The 21,768-nt window shown below is 51.4% G+C and overlaps 2 protein-coding genes across 2 annotated transcripts in view; both read left to right on the top strand.

Moving 5' to 3' along the window:
* The window catches only part of lamc1 (laminin, gamma 1), a 38,226-nt gene extending 21,902 nt beyond the window's left edge, over positions 1-16,324 (top strand). Inside the window, exons 3-28 of the mRNA XM_041055673.1 lie at positions 1,220-1,350; positions 2,400-2,566; positions 4,014-4,202; positions 4,877-4,994; positions 5,475-5,573; positions 6,448-6,584; positions 6,715-6,837; positions 6,942-7,131; positions 7,328-7,440; positions 7,525-7,746; positions 7,856-8,044; positions 8,294-8,539; positions 8,799-8,952; positions 9,169-9,311; positions 9,552-9,730; positions 9,820-9,976; positions 10,254-10,459; positions 10,557-10,636; positions 10,958-11,095; positions 11,388-11,532; positions 11,638-11,787; positions 11,914-12,028; positions 12,630-12,829; positions 12,928-13,086; positions 13,188-13,287; positions 13,684-16,324. Of these exons, the coding sequence (XP_040911607.1) occupies positions 1,220-1,350; positions 2,400-2,566; positions 4,014-4,202; positions 4,877-4,994; positions 5,475-5,573; positions 6,448-6,584; positions 6,715-6,837; positions 6,942-7,131; positions 7,328-7,440; positions 7,525-7,746; positions 7,856-8,044; positions 8,294-8,539; positions 8,799-8,952; positions 9,169-9,311; positions 9,552-9,730; positions 9,820-9,976; positions 10,254-10,459; positions 10,557-10,636; positions 10,958-11,095; positions 11,388-11,532; positions 11,638-11,787; positions 11,914-12,028; positions 12,630-12,829; positions 12,928-13,086; positions 13,188-13,287; positions 13,684-13,940 (4,107 nt within the window). The 3' untranslated portion in view covers positions 13,941-16,324. The remainder of the gene's footprint in view (positions 1-1,219; positions 1,351-2,399; positions 2,567-4,013; positions 4,203-4,876; positions 4,995-5,474; positions 5,574-6,447; positions 6,585-6,714; positions 6,838-6,941; positions 7,132-7,327; positions 7,441-7,524; positions 7,747-7,855; positions 8,045-8,293; positions 8,540-8,798; positions 8,953-9,168; positions 9,312-9,551; positions 9,731-9,819; positions 9,977-10,253; positions 10,460-10,556; positions 10,637-10,957; positions 11,096-11,387; positions 11,533-11,637; positions 11,788-11,913; positions 12,029-12,629; positions 12,830-12,927; positions 13,087-13,187; positions 13,288-13,683) is intronic.
* A 1,610-nt stretch (positions 16,325-17,934) lies between these two features.
* Positions 17,935-21,768, top strand: part of rasal2 (RAS protein activator like 2) — a 52,638-nt gene continuing 48,804 nt past the window's right edge. The window contains exon 1 of the mRNA XM_041055682.1: positions 17,935-18,496. Within this exon, the coding sequence (XP_040911616.1) occupies positions 18,370-18,496 (127 nt within the window). The 5' untranslated portion in view covers positions 17,935-18,369. The remainder of the gene's footprint in view (positions 18,497-21,768) is intronic.

Here is a 21,768-nt window from a genome sequence, read left to right as displayed (position 1 = left end):
CGTAGCTTCCAGCACCAGAGACCTTGTGATGATGCACAGAAACACGGGGCTGTGCTAATTTGAAACCTCACTGGTAAATGACTGAGTGAACGGACTAATGAGTGAAGGAGCGGTGCAGCACTGGAGGAAACGTGCTCGGCGTTCCGGCCCTGCCGTCTGCGGCAGCTCCGCTGAATGTTTGTGATTCCCGGAGGAGTTTCTAACGCCAGGCTGCATTCTTCCGTCAGGAAAACACTGGTCCCGGCCGAGGCGTTCCACACTGACACGGAGCTGCACATGACTGATAGCAAACAAATGTTCTGTGCAGTTTACACAGCGCTGACTCAGCCGAGCCGCGGACTTCCTGCACCGGACAGCGTGAGGAGCTGCAGCTGCCGGACGGGCCAGAGGAGTTCGTTCCACATCGATCATAAACAGAGAGAGTTTTATCTGACCAGCTGAGGGAGCACCTGCATGTTGTCATCACCAGAGGGCGGAGCCTCTGCTCTCTGCGCTCACAGCTCTGTATGAATGAGTGAAGGCAGCAGCATCATTTCATCAGATATGAACCTCACTGTCTCTCTGCATCGCAACGTAAACGACAGGACGTAAACACAGTCACTGTGGGAGTATAAGGCATCCTGTTGTTGCCCCCACTAACCCCACCCCCCACCCCACTTGCCCCGCGCCCTGGTTGCATTTTTAAAATACTGTGGTTTAGAAGGAGACTGACACTGAGGGCGTAGTTACTGCTCTTTCTGTGCTTGTTTACAGCGCGAGGCGACATTTAATCAGTCTTAGTAATGAACATGGAGGACGACAGGAAAGATGGTTGGTCCGTCCCACAGTCCCAGCAGTTACACGAGGATTTAACATGAGTGTGCGAAGTCACAGGCGTTTTCCTGAGCAGGTGGATGAGTGCACAGAACATCTGAGAGGAGGCCAGCAGGCTGTTTCCTCCTGAGGCTGCTGGTCTGACTCGGCTCAGATCTGAGCTCTGAAGCTGTCTCTGTCTTCACTCTGTGTGTCCCAGGAGTGGATGCAGAGTAAATGTTGGGTTTTTTTTCAATAAAACAAGTGTTCTTCAGTAAATCTCTCCATCTGGGCTTTGTGTCATGATGCCAAGAAAATAAATTCTGTGTCACTGAAAGCTGAGGATCTGCAGGACCGTCTGCAGGACGTCCCCTGTCAGTGTTTGCTTGTTGATTGACGTGTTGTCTCTGTGTTGTGTCTGCTGCAGGACTGGGTGACGGCCACAGACATCAGAGTGACCCTGAACAGACTCAACACGTTTGGAGACGAGGTTTTCAACGACCCCAAGGTCCTCAAGTCCTACTACTACGCCATCTCTGACTTCGCTGTGGGAGGAAGGTAAAGACCAGAGAAAACACTGAATGTATGTGAGTGAGTCTCTGTGACGGAGAACAGCTGATCTGTGATCAGTTCTCTGTGGCGGAGAACAGCTGATCTGTGTGTGTTACATGTGAGCGTGGACATGTCTGAGCAGCCTGAGGTTCAGACCTGCTCAGACAAAGACGTTGCTGAGTGAGTGGGTGGGTGAGTGAGTGAGTGAGTGGGTGAGTGGGTGTGTGAGTGAGGTCGAGTGGTTTCGTGGCTCCTGGTCTTGGTGTGTGTCTGTGTGCCCTGCTCCTGTACATCTTTGGACAGGCGTAGCAGGCTGTAAAACAGGCTGCCACTGCTCAGCCTCTGCAGCCGTAATCTGTTTGAAATGTGGAGCAGATTTCCATTACACCGCCTGCATTCCTGGCATTCCTGGCCGGCAGGGCTGGATTACAGGGAGACCGGAGAGGGGCAGGCCGGCCGCCATGACGGGCAGAGGAACAGGAAAGAGTTCCTGAGCTGGTCTACCTGTCAGAGCTGCAGGACTGAACCTTTATTTGTCCGAGGAGGAGCCTTTAGCTCTGCCTGCTCCGCCCTGATTTACCTGACAGCGGCTCAGGGCACAGGTGAATGAACGCAGAGGTAAACCTGTACGGAGACAGAGGTTTACACATGTTCTCTGCTTCCTGCAGCTTTTCAGTCTTCCTTCCCGCTCAGTTTTTCCACAGCTCTCTGCCAAGAAACACCTGAGACAATAACCAAAGGTGTCTGCGGAGCAAGTCCCGTCCTGTCTGAGGGGCTCTCCCCCCGAGGAGGTTCAACAAAACCTTCCCTCAGAGCCACAGCAAGGAAAAACCTCATCAGAACCAAAACCAGTATCAAGACCACGCCGTCCCCGGGTGTCTCAGCATGTTCTCACTGTTTTCATTAGTGTTTGTATCTATGATACGCAGCTCTGTGTGGATCTGGGTCAGAGGTTAGACCTGTGTTATGAGAGTTTAATTCTCATCAGGGAAATGTAGAAACTGTCGGAGTTTTTGTGCTGTCCAGGTGTAACAGGCGTGTTTCTCTGCCGTCAGGTGTAAGTGTAACGGCCATGCCAGTGAGTGTGTGAAGAACGGCGGCGGGCGGCTGGTGTGTAACTGCAAACACAACACGGAGGGCGACGACTGCAGCGTCTGCAAACCGTTCTACAACGACCGGCCGTGGAGGAGAGCGACGGCCGACAACGCCAACGAGTGTCTGCGTAAGTCTGCAGCCGCTTTACTGCACCTGCAGCCGCTTTACTGCACCTGCTGCTGCTTTACTGCACCTGCTGCCGCTTTACTGCACCTGCTGCTGCTTTACTGCCCCTGCTGCTGCTTTACTGCACCTGCAGCCGCTTTACTGCACCTGCTGCTGCTTTACTGCCCCTGCAGCCGCTTTACTGCACCTGCTGCTGCTGCTTTACTGCACCTGCTGCTGCTTTACTGCACCTGCTGCTGCTTTACTGCACCTGCAGCCGCTTTACTGCACCTGCTGCTGCTTTACTGCCCCTGCTGCTGCTTTACTGCACCTGCAGCCGCTTTACTGCACCTGCAGCCGCTTTACTGCACCTGCTGCTGCTTTACTGCCCCTGCTGCTGCTTTACTGCACCTGCAGCCGCTTTACTGCCCCTGCTGCTGCTTTACTGCACCTGCAGCCGCTTTACTGCACCTGCTGCTGCTTTACTGCCCCTGCTGCTGCTTTACTGCCCCTGCAGCCGCTTTACTGCACCTGCTGCTGCTGCTTTACTGCACCTGCTGCTGCTTTACTGCCCCTGCAGCCGCTTTACTGCGACAGTTACTGCTTTACTGCAGGTTCTGCTGTTTTATTGCACCCACTGTGGCAGTAAATACTTTACTGCTTCATTACTATCATAACCACAGCTGTGATTACTCCTAATGCTGCTTTTAATCAGCTTCTGTTGATGCATCATGCTGCTGCTCTGAGTAAAACAGCTGCTGCTGTTACAGTAACGTCCACCAACAGTGTTAAAGTAAAAAAAAAAACAAATTCAATGTGTAAATGTAGAAAGATGAAGGCGCGACCCAGAGGACTCGTCACATGATGTCCTGCAGATGGCTGCACTAACTGATCCCAGGCCGTCGGATCAGTCATGACAGTCTCTGGGGCTGTGGGAGCTGTAGTTCCTGTCAGCCAAGAATTCACATCAGCGTGCAGATGCATGACGAACTGGGCTCATTCTTCTCCCACAGCGGAGCGAGTCCGTCAGCACAGGAAACCTGCTCTGAGAACATGTTGAATCACAGCCCGGGCTTCACCTCCTTTAACCCTGTGTGTAACGGCTTGGATTCAGACTGCATCTGTTCCAGCGTCAGCACCGCTCACACACACACACACACACGCACACACACACACAGCCACACACGCACACACACACACGCACACGCACACGCCCACACACACACACACACGCACACACACACACGCCCACACACACGCTCACACACACACAGCCACACACACACGCACACACACGCACACACACACACACACACACACACGCACACACACACACGCCCACACACACACACACGCCCGCACACACACACACAGCAGAGCTGGCAGGAGCTGCTCCACAGTCAGGTTTCATCAGGTCTTCATAATAAATCCCGCTAACAGAAACCTCTCTGCCTGTTCTCATGGTTCAGCCTGCGACTGTAACGGGAAGAGCTCAGAGTGTTACTTCGACGCCGAGCTGTACCGAGCCACGGGTCACGGAGGTCACTGCAGGAACTGTGCCGACAACACCGACGGCCCCAACTGCGAGCGCTGCCTCGACAACTACTACAGAGAGCAGAGCGGCAGCCGCTGCCTGCCCTGCGGCTGCAGCACCGTCGGTGAGTCACCGCTCGGACCGTGGTCTGCATGTTTCAGTCAGCCCTGTGTAATGTTCTCACATCCTAACAATCATTTAGGCAAGACAACAGCTGGCAGCAGCTGGCAAACACCGTCCTCCTTTTACCTCCTTCTTTCTAAAGCAACTGTTTTTAAATAAGAAATGTTCAGACGTTCTTTCTCTTGTTCTCTTAATAAAAAGTCAAAGTATTTTCAGGAGCTGATTTTTCCCACGAACACTTGAACTCACCAGGAGGGACGAGCTAAGACTCTCTGTTCAAATCTAAATTTCCTGATGCAAACAAACAGACCTGACCTCACTGATTTCCACACACAGCTGGAACAGCTGCCTGTGTCTGTGTGAAGGAGGAGCTCTGCTGTTATGGTGGTGAAAACTTCACAGTGTAGCTGCAGTGAACTGGAGAAACATGAAACCAACATGTGAAACCAACATGTGAAACCACACATGTGAAACCAACATGTGAAACCAACATGTGAAACCACATGTGAAACCACACATGTGAAACCACACATGCAAACTGCTGCTTAATGTGAACCAGCTGCAGTGTGAGTCCCAGTGCCAGAGCGAGACCAGTTCTCTCCTGTAATGGTTTGTTAATGGGAGCTGATTGTTTGCACGTGGTTGAAGGTTAATGTGTGTGTGTGTGTGTTTCAGGCTCAGAGTCTCCTCAGTGTGACAGCAGAGGAATGTGTGCGTGTAAACCAGGAGTGACCGGAGAGAAGTGCGACCGCTGCCAGCCTGGATTCCACAGCCTGACCGAGGCCGGCTGCAGGTACGCACCCGGGGCCGATCTGATCCGGCACCTCCTGCCACTGCAGGGCAGGAAACCAGGGGACGGTGGCTGGACTGTTCCAGTCCAACTTTCTCAGTCTTCCTAAGAGACATAGTGAGAGACGGACACTGGCTTCATCTGTGTCCAGAAGAGAATCAGCCAGTTAATCACTGAGTCAGCAGTTTCACGCTGACAGTGAACAGCATCTGTTCAGCTCGGCCTTTTCACAGTTCACTCATGTTTAATCAGCAAACGATTAAAGGAAAAAGCTTTTGAATGTGAACACGTGTGTGACACCTGACAGGTGCTGCTGTGACTCAGTGGGACGGATCTGTCCTCAGTCTGTGGAGCTGCAGTCACTGAGACAGTGTCTCTGTTCTGGAGCTCGGGGTTTGGTAACTGTAACCCTCACCGCTCTGTGAGCGCCCTCTGCTGGCAGAGTGTCACCTCTCACCTGGCCTCTCTCTCTCTCCCTATCAGGCCCTGCTCTTGCTCGCCCTCTGGTAGCACACAGGAGTGTGACGTCAACACAGGACAGTGTCGCTGTAAAGACAACGTGGAGGGCTTCAGCTGTGACAGGTAACGCACACGCACACACACCCACACACACACGCACACACCCACGCATGCACACACGCACGCACACACGCACACGCACACACACACACACACACACGCACGCACGCACGCACACACACACACACACACACACGCACGCACACACACACACACACCCACACACGCACACACACACACACGCACGCACACACGCACGCACACACGCACCCACACGCACGCACACACGCACGCACACACGCACACACACGCACACACACACACACGCACGCACACACACCCACACACACACGCACGCACACACGCACGCACACACGCACGCACGCACCCACGCACCCACACCCACACACACACGCACACACACACACACGCACGCACACACACGCACGCACACACGCACGCACACACGCACGCACACACGCACACACGCACGCACGCACCCACGCACCCACACGCACGCACGCACACACACACGCACGCACACACACGCACGCACGCACACACACCCACACACACGCACACACGCACACACACACGCACACACACACACACACGCACACACACACACCCGCACACACACACACACACACACGCACGCACACACACACACACACGCACACACACACACACCCACACACGCACGCACACACACACACACACACACACAGCTGTCAGCAGGTTAAAGTTAACCCTCTGATGGTGTGTTACACGTGATGAAGGTGACACCTGGCACCAGGTCAGCTGTTAGAGACGCTCATGAAGACATTGTGATAAAGTGGTGTAAAGTCACAGGCCACGCCCCACAGCTGGGGTCTGACCTCTGAACTTTGACTCTCCCGCCGCTCTGACGTCTCGTCTTCCTGTTTGTGTCTGTCAGGTGTAAACTGGGTTACTTCAACCTGGATCCCAGCAACCCTCAGGGCTGCACCCCCTGCTTCTGTTTCCAGCACTCGTCTGTGTGCGACAGCGCCGAAGGCTTCAGCGTCCACACCGTCCGCTCCGACTTCTACAGAGGTAACACCACCTGCAGACAAAACGCTGGGGGACATAAACCCAGGACAGTGACTCAGAGATCCTCAGCTGCTGTACAGTACAGGCACAGCTGTAATGTGTGTGTGTGTGTGTGTGTGTGTGTGTGTGTCAGATGACGAGCAGTGGACCGGTCAGCAGCGCGATGGATCCAGTGTCTCCGTCCAGTGGTCTCCCAGTGGACAGGAAATCTCCCTCATCTCAGACGACTACTTCCCCATGTACTTCGTGGCCCCAGGTACACACACACATACACACACGCACACGCACACACGCACACACACACACACAGAGCAGGCACCTTGAGTCTTCTGACCCTCGTTGTCGCTTCCTGTGTCACAGAGAAGTTTTTGGGGAACCACATGCTGAGTTACGGACAGAACCTGAGTCTGAGTTTCCGTGTGGACCGACGGGACACCCGTCTGTCAGCCGAGGATCTGGTTCTGGAGGGAGCTAATCTGAGGGTGGCCGTCCCCCTCATCGCCCAGGGCAACGCCTACCCCAACGAGAACATGCAGACATACGTGTTCAGGTGAGTGGATCTGGATTTAGACAGAAGGATTTTTACCAGAATCTGTGAAACTGAATTTGACCCAGAAATCACGCCTGGTTTCAGTGGGACTGGTTTTTAATGGTCACCTGTTCGTCCAGTTTCATTTCAGCTGTTGATGTGTTGATCTGGATCAGGTTAGACAGGTAATCTGTTTCTGGTTCTGGTTCTGGTGCAGGCTCCATGACAGCACTGATTACCCCTGGAGGCCGACCATCAGCCACTCTGACTTCCAGAAGCTTCTTCACAACCTGACGGCCATCAAGATCCGAGGCACCTACAGCGAGAGGAGTACGCAACGCGACACGACGCAACGCAACGCGACACATCTGTAAACTGGTGTTAGATCGGTTGATAATGAATCTGTCTCTCCAGGTGCCGGTTACCTAGACGACGTCTCCTTGGTAACAGCGAGGAGGGGTCCAGGTGTCCCAGCCCGCTGGGTGGAACAGTGCACCTGTCCTCAGGGTTACCAGGGTCAGCACTGTGAGCAGTGCACTCTGGGATACCGCCGCTCCCGCCCCGAGCTCGGAGCCTTCAGTTCCTGTGAGCCCTGCAACTGTAACGGACACAGTGACGCCTGCAACCCCAGCACAGGTAGCACTGGTTTACCTGGTTTAACTGGTGTAACTGGTTTACTGATCAGCCCAGTTTCAGCTCATGAAAACTCCTCCTGATGCCGACTCTTTGTCCGTCTGTCTGTCAGGAGCGTGCGACTGTCAGCACAACACGGCCGGTTTGAGCTGTGAGCGCTGTAAAGACGGTTTCTATGGCGACGCCACCCAGGGGACATCAGGTGACTGTAAGCCATGTCCCTGTCCGGCAGGAGCCACCTGTGCTGTCGTCCCCAAAACCAGAGAGGTGGTCTGCACCAACTGTCCCGCAGGAACCACAGGTACTCATACCACACCTGTACAGGTCAGACAGGTACAGGACGTAACCTTCACCCAGGGAGAGACACAGGTCCCTCAGTCTGCTGCAGGACACCAGACTAAATTCTGGTTCCCCTGTGAGACAGCAGTGGGACAGTGTCGGGTCCTGTTTCTCATACAGCAGCTGGTTTTCCTGGATCTGATGTGTGACACAAACACTGCGTGAATCATTATTACAGCAGTCCTTGTCCTCTGACGTCACCTGTCCGCAGGTAAACGCTGTGAGCTCTGTGACGACGGTTTCTTCGGGGACCCCCTGGGTCAGAACGGTCCGGTCCGAGCCTGCAGAGCCTGCAAGTGCAGCGACAACATCGACCCCAACGCCGTCGGCAACTGCAACCGCGAGACCGGAGAGTGCCTGAAGTGCATCTACAACACCGACGGCTTCTTCTGCGACCGCTGCAAGGAGGGTTTCTACGGCAACGCCCTGGCCACCAACCCCGCAGACAAGTGCAAACGTAAGAGGAAGCCCTGAGCTCCACGTGCTAACACTGGATCTGATGTTTCAAATGCTGAATTTAAAGAGACAGAACATTGGCTCAGGTCTCTGTCGCTTTAATATCACATCAAATCTGATCAATCAATGAGCCAATCAATGAGCAGGACTCGTCTTCAGATCAGAGTCAGTGGCTTCATTCGTCAGATGCTTGACATGTGTTTTACATGTTTTACGTCCCTCTCCCACTGAGCACCTGTTCACCTCTGTGTCGTCCTCAGCCTGCTCCTGTTCTCCGTTGGGGACCGTGGACCAACAGACCAGCTGTTCTCAGGTCACCGGTCAGTGTCAGTGTCTCCCCAACGTCGCTGAGCGTGACTGCAGCGCCTGCCAGCCCGGCTTCTTCAACCTGCAGAGCGGCAACGGCTGCGAACGGTCAGTTCACGTCTGCCGTCGCCTGTCAGCGTGTCTGTAGCTGTGCCTCAGGCTGATCCTGAGCTTTAGTCCGACCCGGCCGTCACTACCTGCCGGTTCTACGACTCTGAATCAGACAATCATGATTCCCCTCCAGGAGGAGCTCGGCGGCGAGCTGCAGGGGGCTGCATTTATTTCCAAATGTCATTCACACACTGTCTCCTTTGGTGTTTCCAGGTGTAACTGTAATCCGATTGGCTCCACCAACGGTCAGTGTGACATCACTACAGGACAGTGTGAGTGTCAGCCCGGCATCACCGGCCTGCGCTGTGAACGCTGCGAGGTCAACTTCTTCGGCTTCGGCTCATCCGGCTGCAAACGTAAGGACAATGACCTCTGCTCGTTACTGCCACAGAACTGTCCTGATGTTTTTGGCGACGCCTGTGGTTACCGCGGTTACCATGGTAGCAGTTAGTCTGTTTTATCGTGACTTACTCGAACCTAACAGTCCAGTAGCTCAGAGCCTGCTCACTGTCATAGGCTGAATGTTTGTTGTGTCCCATCATGTGAGTAATGGGCTCTGTTATGTGACCTCTGCGTGACCTCTGTGTGACCTGCAGCCTGTGACTGCGACCCCGAGGGCTCTCAGTCCGGTCAGTGTAAGGAGGACGGTCGCTGTGAGTGTCGACCCGGCTTCGTCGGAGCTCGATGTGACATGTGTGAGGAGAATTATTTCTACAACCGCTCGGTGCCAGGCTGCCAGCAGTGTCCTTCCTGCTACAGTCTGGTCAGAGACAAGGTGAGGACGGCTGAGTACATCAGGAACCGGCTGAGCCTGATCACTGGTTCTGCCGAGTCCTTTCATTTGTTGTATTTGTGTCTGTCCAGGTGAACCAGCAGAGGCAGAAGCTTCATGACCTGCAGACCCTGATCGATAACCTGGGCTCGGGTCAGGAGACCGTCAGCGATAAGGCCTTCGAGGACCGACTGAAGGAGGCAGAGAGAGCCATCATGGAGCTGCTGGAGGAGGCTCAGAGCAGCAAAGGTAACACAACATCTGCGCCTGCTGCCGTGGTGTGATGTAGAACATCTGCGTATGGTTTGGTGAAAGCAACTGCAGTGTCACCCCTCAGATAAAGTCTTTGTTCTGGCTTTTGAAACTACACTTCCCATAGTGCTCTAGGGTTTGTGGATCTGAGCATCTTCTCTTTACCATCGTATCAGAATTCGGAACAGCTGCTGCACTTTTTGCCTTGTTGGGATCTTAAGGGAAAACTTTCCCTGATGATCTCTCCTCATGACTGTGACCTTTGACCCTGCAGATGTAGACAGAGGCCTGCTGGATCGTCTGAACAACATCAACAACACTCTGACCACTCAGTGGAACCGACTGCAGAACATCCGCAACACGGTGGACGACATCGGATCTCAGGCCGACCGCGCACGAAACCGGGTCCGGGACGCCGAGAACCTGATCGACCGAGCCCGGCAGGAGCTGGACAAGGCCAAGGACACCATCAGCAAAGTGGTGAGTGAGACCGCTGTTGTCATGGCAACTGTTAGACCCACTAACGGAGTCGAAGAACTCGTTAACAGAGCTGACGTGATGTTGATGTCGTCCGCAGGACATCAAACCGCCCGGAGGCACCGGAGAACCCAACAACATGACGCTGCTGGCCGAGGAGGCTCGCAGACTGGCTGAGAAGTAAGACTGCAGACGGCACTCATCACAAACACACGCCAGGACGGGGGAGGAGTCTGCAGGAGTCTGAGCAAATCACATTTTAGTTGATTGTTGAAGTGAAAAGAAGTAAATTGAGCCTCTGCAGCAAACAGACGCAGGTTTACTACGTACTGACGCTTTAACGTCTCTTTGCTTGGATCAGCTGAACTGAACATCTCTAATCTCGGTTGTTCTCTGATCACATGCTTGTGTTTAAACATCATTTAACATCTGACAACTTCCACTTCCTTTGTTTTGTTTTGGTGTCGACGCTGAAGCTCAGCCGCTCTCGTTTATCTGCAGGCACAAGATGGACGCCGATCAGATCGAGAAGATCGCCAAAGACGCCAACGACACGTCGACCAAAGCGTACAACCTGCTGCTGAAGACTCTGGAGGGAGAGAGCAAGACGAGCCAGGAGATCGACGAGCTCAACAGGAAGTATGTCAGAGCCCCGCCTCCTCAGAGTTGCACTCACTTTTTTTTTTTTAATCCCAGTTTCAGTCTTTAGGTCCAGAATTTACTTTAAAGCCACCACAGGTATTTTGGGCTGTGTGTTATTTCTGTGTGCAGGCAGTCAGTCAGCTCAGACAGGAAGTTAGGACATGGATGTAGTGATTACCTGGTCAGAGTTGTAGACCACGAGGTGGCTGTTGAACACCAGAGGGAAAACAGATCCTGAGAAGCTGATTTCACTCTGTGCAGAACGAAACTGACCTTCTGTCCTGTTCAGGTACAACGAGGCGAAGGAGCTGGCGAAGAATCTGGAGAAACAGGCCAACAAGGTTCAGGCGGAGGCTGAAGACGCCGGAAACAGAGCTCTGAAGATCTTCGCCAACCTGACCAGCCTCCCGCCGTTCGACACCAAGGCTCTGGAGGTGAGGATACGTTCCGACCAAAGCTCTCGGAGAGCAGGAGAACGTTTTCTCACTGCTTCTCTTCCCTTCTTAGCCCGGACTGTTGAGCGTTATTTTTGTTTTCAGGATGAAGCCACTAAGATCACGAAGGAGGCGTCGGACCTGGACAAGCTGATCGATAAGACGGAGAAGGAGTACAACGACCTCAGAGACGACCTGAAGGCCAAAGAGCAAGAAGTCCGCAAACTGCTGGAGAAAGGCAAAAGTGAGCAGCAGGTACGTTCACTGCAGCTGTGAGTGTCACTCATCTGAACTCTGGGCGGAGCCAACCAGCGTCACATGGTACCAGTTGGATGTGACGTGTTTTGTTGCTGACAGCTGCTTCCTGTTTCTGTTCGACAGACTGCAGATCAGCTGTTGGCTCGCGCCGATGCCGCCAAAGCTCTGGCTGAGGAGGCGGCAAAGAAGGGTCAGTCCACCTACAAAGAGGCCGAGGGCATCCTGAACGACCTCAGAGGTACCTGACTGTCCACCTGTCCATCTGACTGTCCATCTGACTGTCCACCTGACTGTCCATCTGACTGTCCACCTGACTGTCCACCTGACTGTCCACCTGTCCACCTGACTGTCCACCTGTCCATCTGACTGTCCACCTGTCCACCTGACTGTCCACCTGTCCATCTGACTGTCCACCTGACTGTCCACCTGACTGTCCACCTGTCCATCTGACTGTCCACCTGTCCACCTGACTGTCCACCTGTCCACCTGACTGTCCACCTCTCTGATCATCTCATCTGATCGATAACTTTGAAGCTGATTGGTTGAGCAGATGATCCATTAAAAAGTTTTAATATCATTCATGAACCCGTGTCTGGGGTCAGCTCCTAAATACTGTTCTGGTTTAACTCAGATCTGACAGAGAATCCCTCAGACCTTCATTAACCGGCAGCGAGAGCCGCGTCTGTCTGAACGGAGCCGTTTTCAGAATTAAAGATTTGTTCGTGAGATTTTAGGAGACAGTTTTTTCACACTGGTTTATTTACTGATCCAAATTCCCGCCATCACAGCATCGTGGTCCCCTCGTTCATTCATAACCTCCTGTTCTTCTTCTCCTGCAGACTTCGACAAGAGGGTCAACGACAACAAGACAGCCGCCGAGGAGGCCATGAAGAAGATCCCCGCCATCAACGCTACCATCATGGCCGCTAACGAGAAGACCAGGCAGGCGGAGGGGGCGCTCGGCAACGCTGCCGCCGACGCCCGAGAGGCCAAGAAGAAGGCGGAGGAGGCTGAGAAGATCGCCAGCAATGTGCAGAAGGTAAACCAGCAGCAACCTGCCTCTGCCTGGAAACCGTGGTGCTGAGGTCACTGGTTTCGTTTCCCACACTAACAACCACCTGTGTGATCTGTGCCCAGGGCTCAGCCAAGACCAAGGAGGACGCAGAGAAGGCCTTCCAGGACACCAACAAACTGGACAGCGAGGTCAACGACATGATGGACCAGCTGAGCGCTGCCGAGAAGGAGCTGATCAGGAAGAAGGCTGAGGCCGACCAGGACATGATGATGGCTGCAATGGTACGACCTGATTCAGACCTGCTGTGGGCTTTAGTGAAGGAACACGTGGAATCTGTAAAATCACCTTCTGTGCAGGATGAACACTGTTTACTGTCCTACAGGCGTCCAACAATGCTAAGGAGGCGGAGGACAACGCCCGCAAGGCCAAGAGCGCCGTGAAGACGGTCCTGAGCACCATCACCTCCCTGCTGGACCAGCTGGGTAAGAACAGAGCTACGTCCTGAGTCTCACGTCGAGTTCAGTCTCTCATTAACCGTCACAGATATTAACCATCTCTAATCCAAGGCCTAAATCTAAACATTCAAAGTAAATGTGAGACGTCTCCAACCGTCCAAACCCCAAAGACATTCAGTCAGAAGCTGAAACCAGAGAATACAAATGGCTCAGAGTTAGTTGATTATAAAGATTGTTAGTTTTCTGTGGATTTATTGACTTTAGCTGCCACGGTCGAGCTGAACTGGGCGATGGATGATTTCAGAGAATGACTTCTGAGGGAGCAGCCAATCAAAGCCCTGTCCTCGCTCCGTCTGATTGGTTCTCTCAGCAGGTCTGAAGTCCCAACGAACTGCTCACTTCTCTCCTTTGTCTCCTCTGCAGGAAACATCGACAAGGTGGACCTGAGCAAACTGAACCAGATCGACGAGTCGCTGAAGAGGGCCAAGGGCAAGATGGCCGACAGCGACCTGGACAGGAAGCTGGCGGAGCTGAACGACGTGGCGCGGACCCAGGAGGAGATGATCAACGACTACGACCGGCAGATCCGCGAGATCCGCGCCGACATCAACAACCTCAACGACATCAAGAACACGCTACCCGACGGCTGCTTCAACACGCCGTCTCTGGAGAGGCCTTAACCCCGCCCTCCTCCTCCTCCATCACTCTCCTCTTCACGTCTAACACTCCGGCAAACGTGCCGACTCTTACCAAAACAGTTTTTAAACTTTTTGTTTTCAGATTCTTGTCTCTGATTTTCTTTTTCAAGAGAGAAGCCAATACTTCAAGCCACGATCACGGAAAGCGAAAGAGAAGCAGCTGTTTTTGTTTTCTTTGTTAGTTTTTGTTTCGAGACGCAGAAACGTGGTTACGGTCGAATGAACTAAGCGGCGCAGAGAAGCTGTGCAGAGAGGAGGAAGAAAAACCAGAACCACAAACCCGACGTGACTGCACCCGTCTGCTCCACAACAGGAAGTTCCTCAGGCCTCCGGGAACGTCCAGCTTTTACCCATCACTCCAGCTACTTCAGAGTTTTACAGTTTTCAGCTGAATGTGCGGCTATGCGTTGTTAGAGCGCCGTCATCCACAGCGTTTTTTATTTTTAAATCAACCACACAGTGAAGGAATCCTCCCGTTTTCCTGCTCCTTTCTCCCAAAGCTGCGTCTGACACAAACAGCTTCTCTTTTCTTGGACAGTATTTTCACCTCCAGCAGGTTGTGTTGCTGAGTGAAGTCGAGCCCACTCTGCTGCTGCGTCTGACACCAGGAGCCCCTGAAGTCCCTCACAGCCGCTTTTCAACATCTTGTGTACAAGATAAATTAGTGTTTTGTTCCCACAGGAAATGTGAGAAAACAGGTTAATATCTCGTTCACACGTTACACGAGGCGCAGGATCTGTGGTCACAGGTTATTATTGTGTGTGTGTGTGTGTGTTAGGCAGCATCGTGTCAGAATACAACACTATATTAGATAAAGTAAGATCCTCTTTGCAGAAGAACCTGGAAAGCCGTGTCTTCCAGCAGATAACACGTCTTCTGCATGAATGTGCTTGTCCTGATGGGAGAGATCACCTCAGCAGGAAGTTATCTTGTTCCTAATGAACCGTAATGTGATGGAATAAGACGCACGTCGTCTTGTTCCATGAGATAAAATCTTTCTTCATTCGCGAACACGATAATAAACTAATATCACACAATAATGACACGGTGTGTCAGGACTTCGGGGGCTGTGTGGGTGAGTCTTCACATCAGCGCGTTTCTCACCGCGGTCACACACCATTTCATGTACTGATGCTACAACACTGCGTTTTTATTTTTACTGTCTGTGGTTCGAAGTCGCTGCTTATCACTGGTGTTTTTACCAATCACACATTAACATCTTCTTCCAGGCTCAAATCCAACACTATGCAACTTTGTACATTTTGCGTAGCGAGAGTTTTATCTGATACACTGGTGCTAATAATTATTTCAAATGTTATATTTTTGTGTGAATGTTTTTTATTAAGACATAGAGTGAGGAATTTGTTATTTGTGTAAATATATGCTTCAATGATTCAGGACTGGCTGATTTTCAGAAATAAAACTCCAACATGCAAACAGCCGCGAAAAGTTCTATCACAATCAATCAACTGAAACCTCCAGGTTAAATATATAGAAATATCTATGATAACGTCTGTGGTATGTTATTATTATATGCTTGCTTGTATACAAGGCTCAGTGTTGCTGCCTCATAGCGATGCCAATATTGCATTTGTGTTTAATTGATTCTCTGTGGGTTTTTTCACATTAATTCAACCTAAATGAATATTTTTGTTTAGTTTTGTTTGTTTTTGTTTGTTTTTCTTTGACCCTTGTACCAATCAGGACGTTTTAAAGTGGGTGTCGCTGCCTCACGAGTCGTCATTTCACTGAGACACTGAGCTCGGTCACAGTAGTTAACTGTTTAAATTAGCGTTTTGTGCCTTAATATAAAGTTGGGTTGTAATCACGGTCCCAGTGAGGGCTTCCACGTTTTGTTTCACAGAAATGTCCTTGTCGTCCTTCACGCCGTCTCCTCGTGTCAGTGCTGAGGCAGGGTTTTTTTTTCTTTTTTTAAATCAGGTCCTAAACAGAGCCAAAAATCTGATCCTAATCCTGCAGGTAACAGCCAAACACCACCAACAGACATCAGCTCAGCTCTGAAACGTAACGGTGATCGTTTATCTGACCAGCGAAGGAGGATCTAACATCTGATCTGGACTCTGACTTGTTTTTGTCATCTGTTGTTTTATTTTCCTCCCTCCATCCAGACGGCTGCTCTGCAGGATGTGCAGCACGTGCAGACATGATGTATAAACAGTATTTTAAGTTATAATGTACCAGTTATTTGTGTTGTAACCCTGTTGTCTTAGGTGGTGATGTTTGTGCTGCACAGCCTGCAGGACGTCATGTCTCCAGCCCTGTGAGGACCTGAATGACCCTGTTTGTCCCCACGTGCCTGTAAATCCAAACTTTAACCTTTGAATAATAAAAACTGACTACAGGAACCAGTCTGTGAGCGTGTGGTGTGTCACATGTGTGTGTCCCGGGGATCCCATGACCTTCCCGCCTCTGGCAGGCCACAGGTCACTTAATGCAGCCTTAGATAATTTATCACACTGGTGTCGTTTGAGCTGAAGATGTCAGCGCAGCCAGAAACTGTACGACATGAGAAATGTAGAAAAATCTCAGCTGGGCCTGCTCGTGTTTCCTGAAGGGTCCCCCCCCTCCACAGGACGGAGGGGACAGGGGGACACTGAATGCTCTGATCAGTATGAACATGATATGGATCATATGCTGTGGCCCTCACAGTCAGCAGGTCTCAGCCCGGCTGAACACCAATGGGAGACATGTTGATGAGGGAACGTGTGTCCAAATCAATGCCGACGAGCATGACGCTGTTGTGGCAGAACACGGTGGACCTCACTGAGACACTTTATGTTGCTTTGTCCTTTAATTTGTCTCCATCCGTAGATATAACAAAGAAAAAAGTGTGTGCTGTGGTTCCCTGCAGAGACCAGCAGGTGGAGTCAGAGTCCTGTCTGTGTTTCCCCTGCTCTCTGTCCTCAGGACGGGGAAAGACAGCTCTTCATGAAATGTTCAGAAATGTTTGATTACCACAGGTGGAATGATCTGATCACAAACTGCAGTTCAACCATAAAACTTACACACACACTGAAACGATGAGAGATGCTGAGATTTTACTGCCCTTCACAACAAGAAAGAGGCTGACTGAATTTATTTACATCACACAGTAACACTTATGAACGATGGGTGAGTCAACAAAGACAATGACAAGTCAAGAATGTGAAATAATAAATGAAAATCATAGAAAAACTGTCTGTGTAAGGTCCCAAACTCACAGTGATGTCTTCAGATGTCTCCTCTGAGGCCCCGGGGCCAGAGTCTGTTGTTGAGCCCCTGCTGACCCTGACACTGCACATGTGCTTCTTTTTGTTTTGCACACACACAGCTGATAATTCTTTAGACAGTTCCCAGCTTCTCAGGTGTGTCAGTCATGTATGACAATGAACTGCTGTTCAAGGTTTCTTCCTGTTAAAGGTGTTTCCTCTCCGCCGTCACCAGGTGCTGCTCATGGGACAAACACTGGGTCTCTGTAAATAGTGGGACAAAGAGTTTGGTGAGAACCTGCTCTACAGGAAAGAGTCCTCAGATAACTCCTGTTATGATCTGAAGCTGCAGGAATACAACTGACTTAACTTCTGTTAAGAAGTCAAGTCAGTTAAGTTGTGCTCTCTGTCAATGGTCTAATTGATTAATCACCTAATTGTGTATCAGCTGTACCGTCTGATTTCTGGGTGTGAATACTGGGGGGGGGGGTCAGTAGAAGCCCTGGGAAGTCATGGCAATTTACCATGAATAGATAAGAAGTGGCCCCGGGGCTTTTGGGCCTCCTTGGGCCTCAGGGCAGTTGCCCATCTTGCCCAGTAGGCGATCGAGCCCCGATGGAGTCTTTTTCTCCATCACTAAAAATGTAGCCTGTTCATTTTCTGTCGATTAATCGACTGTTAGTTTCAGTGCTAGCGCCCAGGCCTGGCTGCGCGCTCTCGTCAGTCTTCCAGTGCAGGAGCGTGCCCGGTGTCAGGCTCGTGCCCGCCTGTGAGGTGGACTCAGCGGCAGAGGGGGGACAGACCAGCCGGAGACTCACCGACCACCGCGGCAGTCCGCCCCTTTCCAGCGGCTCACGCGGGATTCAGCGGCGGCTTTTCGGCGGATATTTCAGGGGCAGGAAGGAAAGGGGCTCTCCGCCCCTCCCGGACACCGGTTTGTTGGAAGTTTAAACCCCGCTAAGCTAACCTGGGAGAGCGGAACAATGAGGGAGAGCCAGCCGGGCTGCCGGACCGCCGCCGGCTGCTGCCGCCTCAGCTAACGGCTAGCTAGGAGCAACTGGGCGGTCGAAGCGACAAAACTCTCCCATGACGGATTATACACCGACTTTTACCGCTTTCTCTCGCCGTATAAACACTTAAACTCTCGTTTCCCGGCTCAGCGTTCACTTCTGGAGGGCAACAAGTTTTAGTTCTGTTTGGATATGGAGACGGACTCGGTGGCAGGCGACGTGGACTCTCTGCACGGCGGACTGAGCCTCCTGGATCCCATGGTGGACCGGATTCTGGTGGACACCGTGTCCCAGCAACAGGGATGGCTCCGGGTTTACGGTAAGAAAAACACACAGAGAGAAGGGACAGCCTCGGTGCTGAGCCCGCAGACCAGCAGCTTTCAGTAAAGCAGGTAGTCTGGGGAGCGGTTACCGTCCGGAGAGCCAGGTAACAGCCGTGGGCCAAGGCCGAGGTCATGGCGGCCACCGGCTGGATGGCTGCGAGGAAACCGGAGCTGCGGGAGCTCAGTGTGTCTGTCACCGCATCTCTTGGCTTTAACCTTTACTTTACTCACACCGGCAGGGAGCTCCTTCAGTCTGCACGGTAGTTCCCCTTCAGAGAGGTCAGAGGTCAGCCCCCTCCAGCTGGGTTTGGGCCCTTAAAGTTCCTTAAACCGGGGCCGGGGGGCGTGGGGGTGGGGGTTTAGTTTTCATGACATGGATCTCCAAAAATAGACCCAGAGACTGAGCGAGTTAGTCTGTAGACCAACTCATTCCACACAATTCACTACACACAACAAGAAGCTGTGTGTAATGAATCGTGTCACTGTTAGGAAACGATTAAATTATTACTAGTTCATTCATTAAAACTGACCAAGTAATGTGAAAGCTTTTTTTTAAAATAAAGAATCTATTATTCTGATCTGATTTTTAAAGTACAGGCTTTAGTTCCCTGGTTTTTCAGATGAACGGAGTAATAACAGGTTTAGCTTTACTTTTGTCACGGATGAAAGTTTGTCAGGGAAGAAACTTCAGCACGATGTCGAGACAAAAGCCACTGAAACAGTGAGGAATGATTCTGTGGAGAACACAGAACACATGTCACATAAATATCTGGCTCTGGATCAGAATGTCTGAGTTTTTCTCCGTCCACCTCAGAGACAGACACCAGTGTTGCAGCTGTTGTCCAGTGTCCTCTCTGGATTTTTGTTGCTTTCTCCTTTAAATAAAAGTCTCAGAGCTGCGAGACTTTAGCTTGTGCAGACGTGGTTTTCCATGAGAGTAAGTCACTGTGCGGTGACGAGGCTGTCGTGTTTCCCTGTTTGTTCAGCTCTGCAGGAAGTGAATGAACTCCTGCTGACTTGTTGGCTGCGTTGCTCACAGTCTGAGCGCACTGTGAGTCACTACTGGAGGCTGTAGTGATGTGAAAACCGTCCACACCAGGAGCAGCATCTCCTCACTCCAAACAGATCTGATGTTACTTCATCAGTGGGGAGAGTAACCACAGGTGTTTCACAGGTGGGGTCAGGTCCATCCTGGAGTTCAGCTCAGATCGTAGCACAGTAAAGGAAACACTGCTGACGATGGCTCTCAGGTGGTAAATGTTGCATGAAGACTGGGTTCCTCTGTGCTCTGATATCATGTGACAGCCATTAATTATCATAATTTCTCTGATCTTTCTGGTTTTGTCCAACCAACAGTCTAGTTGTGCAGTTCAGTGTGGAAAATGTTGATGCAGTAGTTGAATTCCTTCGTCCTCTGACTGTCAGGTTTTGGTTTGTTCCCACGCACTGTGAACGCAGCGGTGGTAACAGTGGAAGCAGGGCTGTGTTAGGATGTTTGCCCCCCCCCCCCCCCCCGGGTGTTGGCAGAGCGTGATGTCAGCAGCCAGTCTGTGCTGGTGATCTCACCCGGCTGGACTCCGGCTCTGGCATCAGGCGCTCGCTGCCATCTGCAGCTCGCATACCTCAAATACATTCAACAATGGCTGCTTCCGTGCTGCCTTCAGATCCACCTCTCTGAGGGGGAATGTGCAGAGCTCTGTGCGTTGTGCTGCAGGTAGTTTGCTTCTTGCTTCCAGCTCAGTGTTCAGTCAGAGGCTGAGGTCAGCGAGTGACGATGCTCCGTTTACCAGCAGGCTGACGATGAGCTCATCACGTCCACTTTGTGCTGATTTACAACCAGATTCAGGGCTTGTGTTTGTGTGCTGTTTTCCAAATATCTGGCTTTTAAAAGTCATAAAATCATCAAAATTCTTTGAACCCACAGTTCATGAATTTTTTACTTCAACATATCTGTGTTATAAAGAGCTTCAAACAATAGCAAGACTTACAGAAGCTTCTGCTCTGCAGGAAGATGAACGCACTTTCTAATAAGGTGCCGTTTATGGAGGCTGGCTTTATTACTGATTTATAAATCATGTACCAGTGTGTTATTAGTACCTGCTGGTCTGCAGAGTACCTGGACCTAATAACATTTATAATGCAGCTTCTGTGGTTTGATAGAAGGGAAGTTCTATCTGTGAATGGATGGTTTGTGTGGCCGACAGTTCCTCCCATCAGTCCCCTGCTCACAGCCACGTCCCAGCCTGTTGCTGTTGTTTTAATCTGTGTGTGTGTGTGTGTGTGTGTGTGTGTGTGTGTGTGTGGGCCTGTTGAAAGCACTGACAGAGTGTATTATCCAGGGAAAGGCTGCTGTATACAGTGTAAGCCTGTTAAAGCTGACTGTGCACAGATGCTTAAACACAGGTTTTATCCTTTTTTCTGCCCCCCCCCCCTCTGTGTTAGCCGTCATCATTAAGTCGGCTCAGAGGAACATGAGAACATATGGTGTATAACTTCATCTTCTGGCTGACTAATCCTCAGTGTTCTGACAGATTATATATGAAGCGGTCAGACGGGAGAGGAAAGTGTGGCAGGTGACCTGAAGAGAACAGAAAATCCTTTGTTTTCAGTCACTAATTAAATTATGGTGATTAAACATGACACTGCAGCTCACATCTGACACCGAGCTGAGGCTTAAATTTCAAGCAAAAATGTCAAATATTTGGTGAGGTTGTGAATTTTTATTATCAGTTAACCTCCTCATAATTTCCTCATCAGAATTTCCTCCAGTGTTTGCCTTTGTCTGACCAACAGGCCTAAATCCACAGATATTCAGTTTGATGTAGTGTGAAACAGGAGGATCTGGACCTGGAGAACCTGAAACAGCTTCTCCCAGCTTCAGAGACCAAATCTAACTTTTCAGTTATTATCCTATTATCCCAGGGCAGAGGTCAGGACAGGAGGGTTCCCCTCCATCTGTTCTGCAGCAGGGTGCCCTCAGTGAAGCCCGGCAGCCTTCAGATCTTTGAACCGATGGAGGCTGGGCGCACGGTGGCCCGCTGAGGTTTTCAGCATCCATATTGGACGGGGACTGAGGGAGTTTGTTGTCTTCAGGCCAATTCGCACCTGAGATTCCTGCCGGAGCGCGGCGTCCGGATGCAGCATTGGTCTGCAGCCAGACTGCCGTTTGGTTCATGTTTCCTCTGCGGCTGCACGTGTGAAAAGATTTTCACTCTGAACTGAGTCTGTCATAGAACGGACGCCTCCTGATGGGACTGACGATGGAGGA

The sequence above is a fragment of the Toxotes jaculatrix genome, chromosome 14 (genome assembly GCF_017976425.1).
Source record: "Toxotes jaculatrix isolate fToxJac2 chromosome 14, fToxJac2.pri, whole genome shotgun sequence".
Taxonomy (NCBI): Eukaryota; Metazoa; Chordata; class Actinopteri; family Toxotidae; genus Toxotes; species Toxotes jaculatrix.
This window is presented reverse-complemented; position numbering and strand designations above follow the sequence as displayed.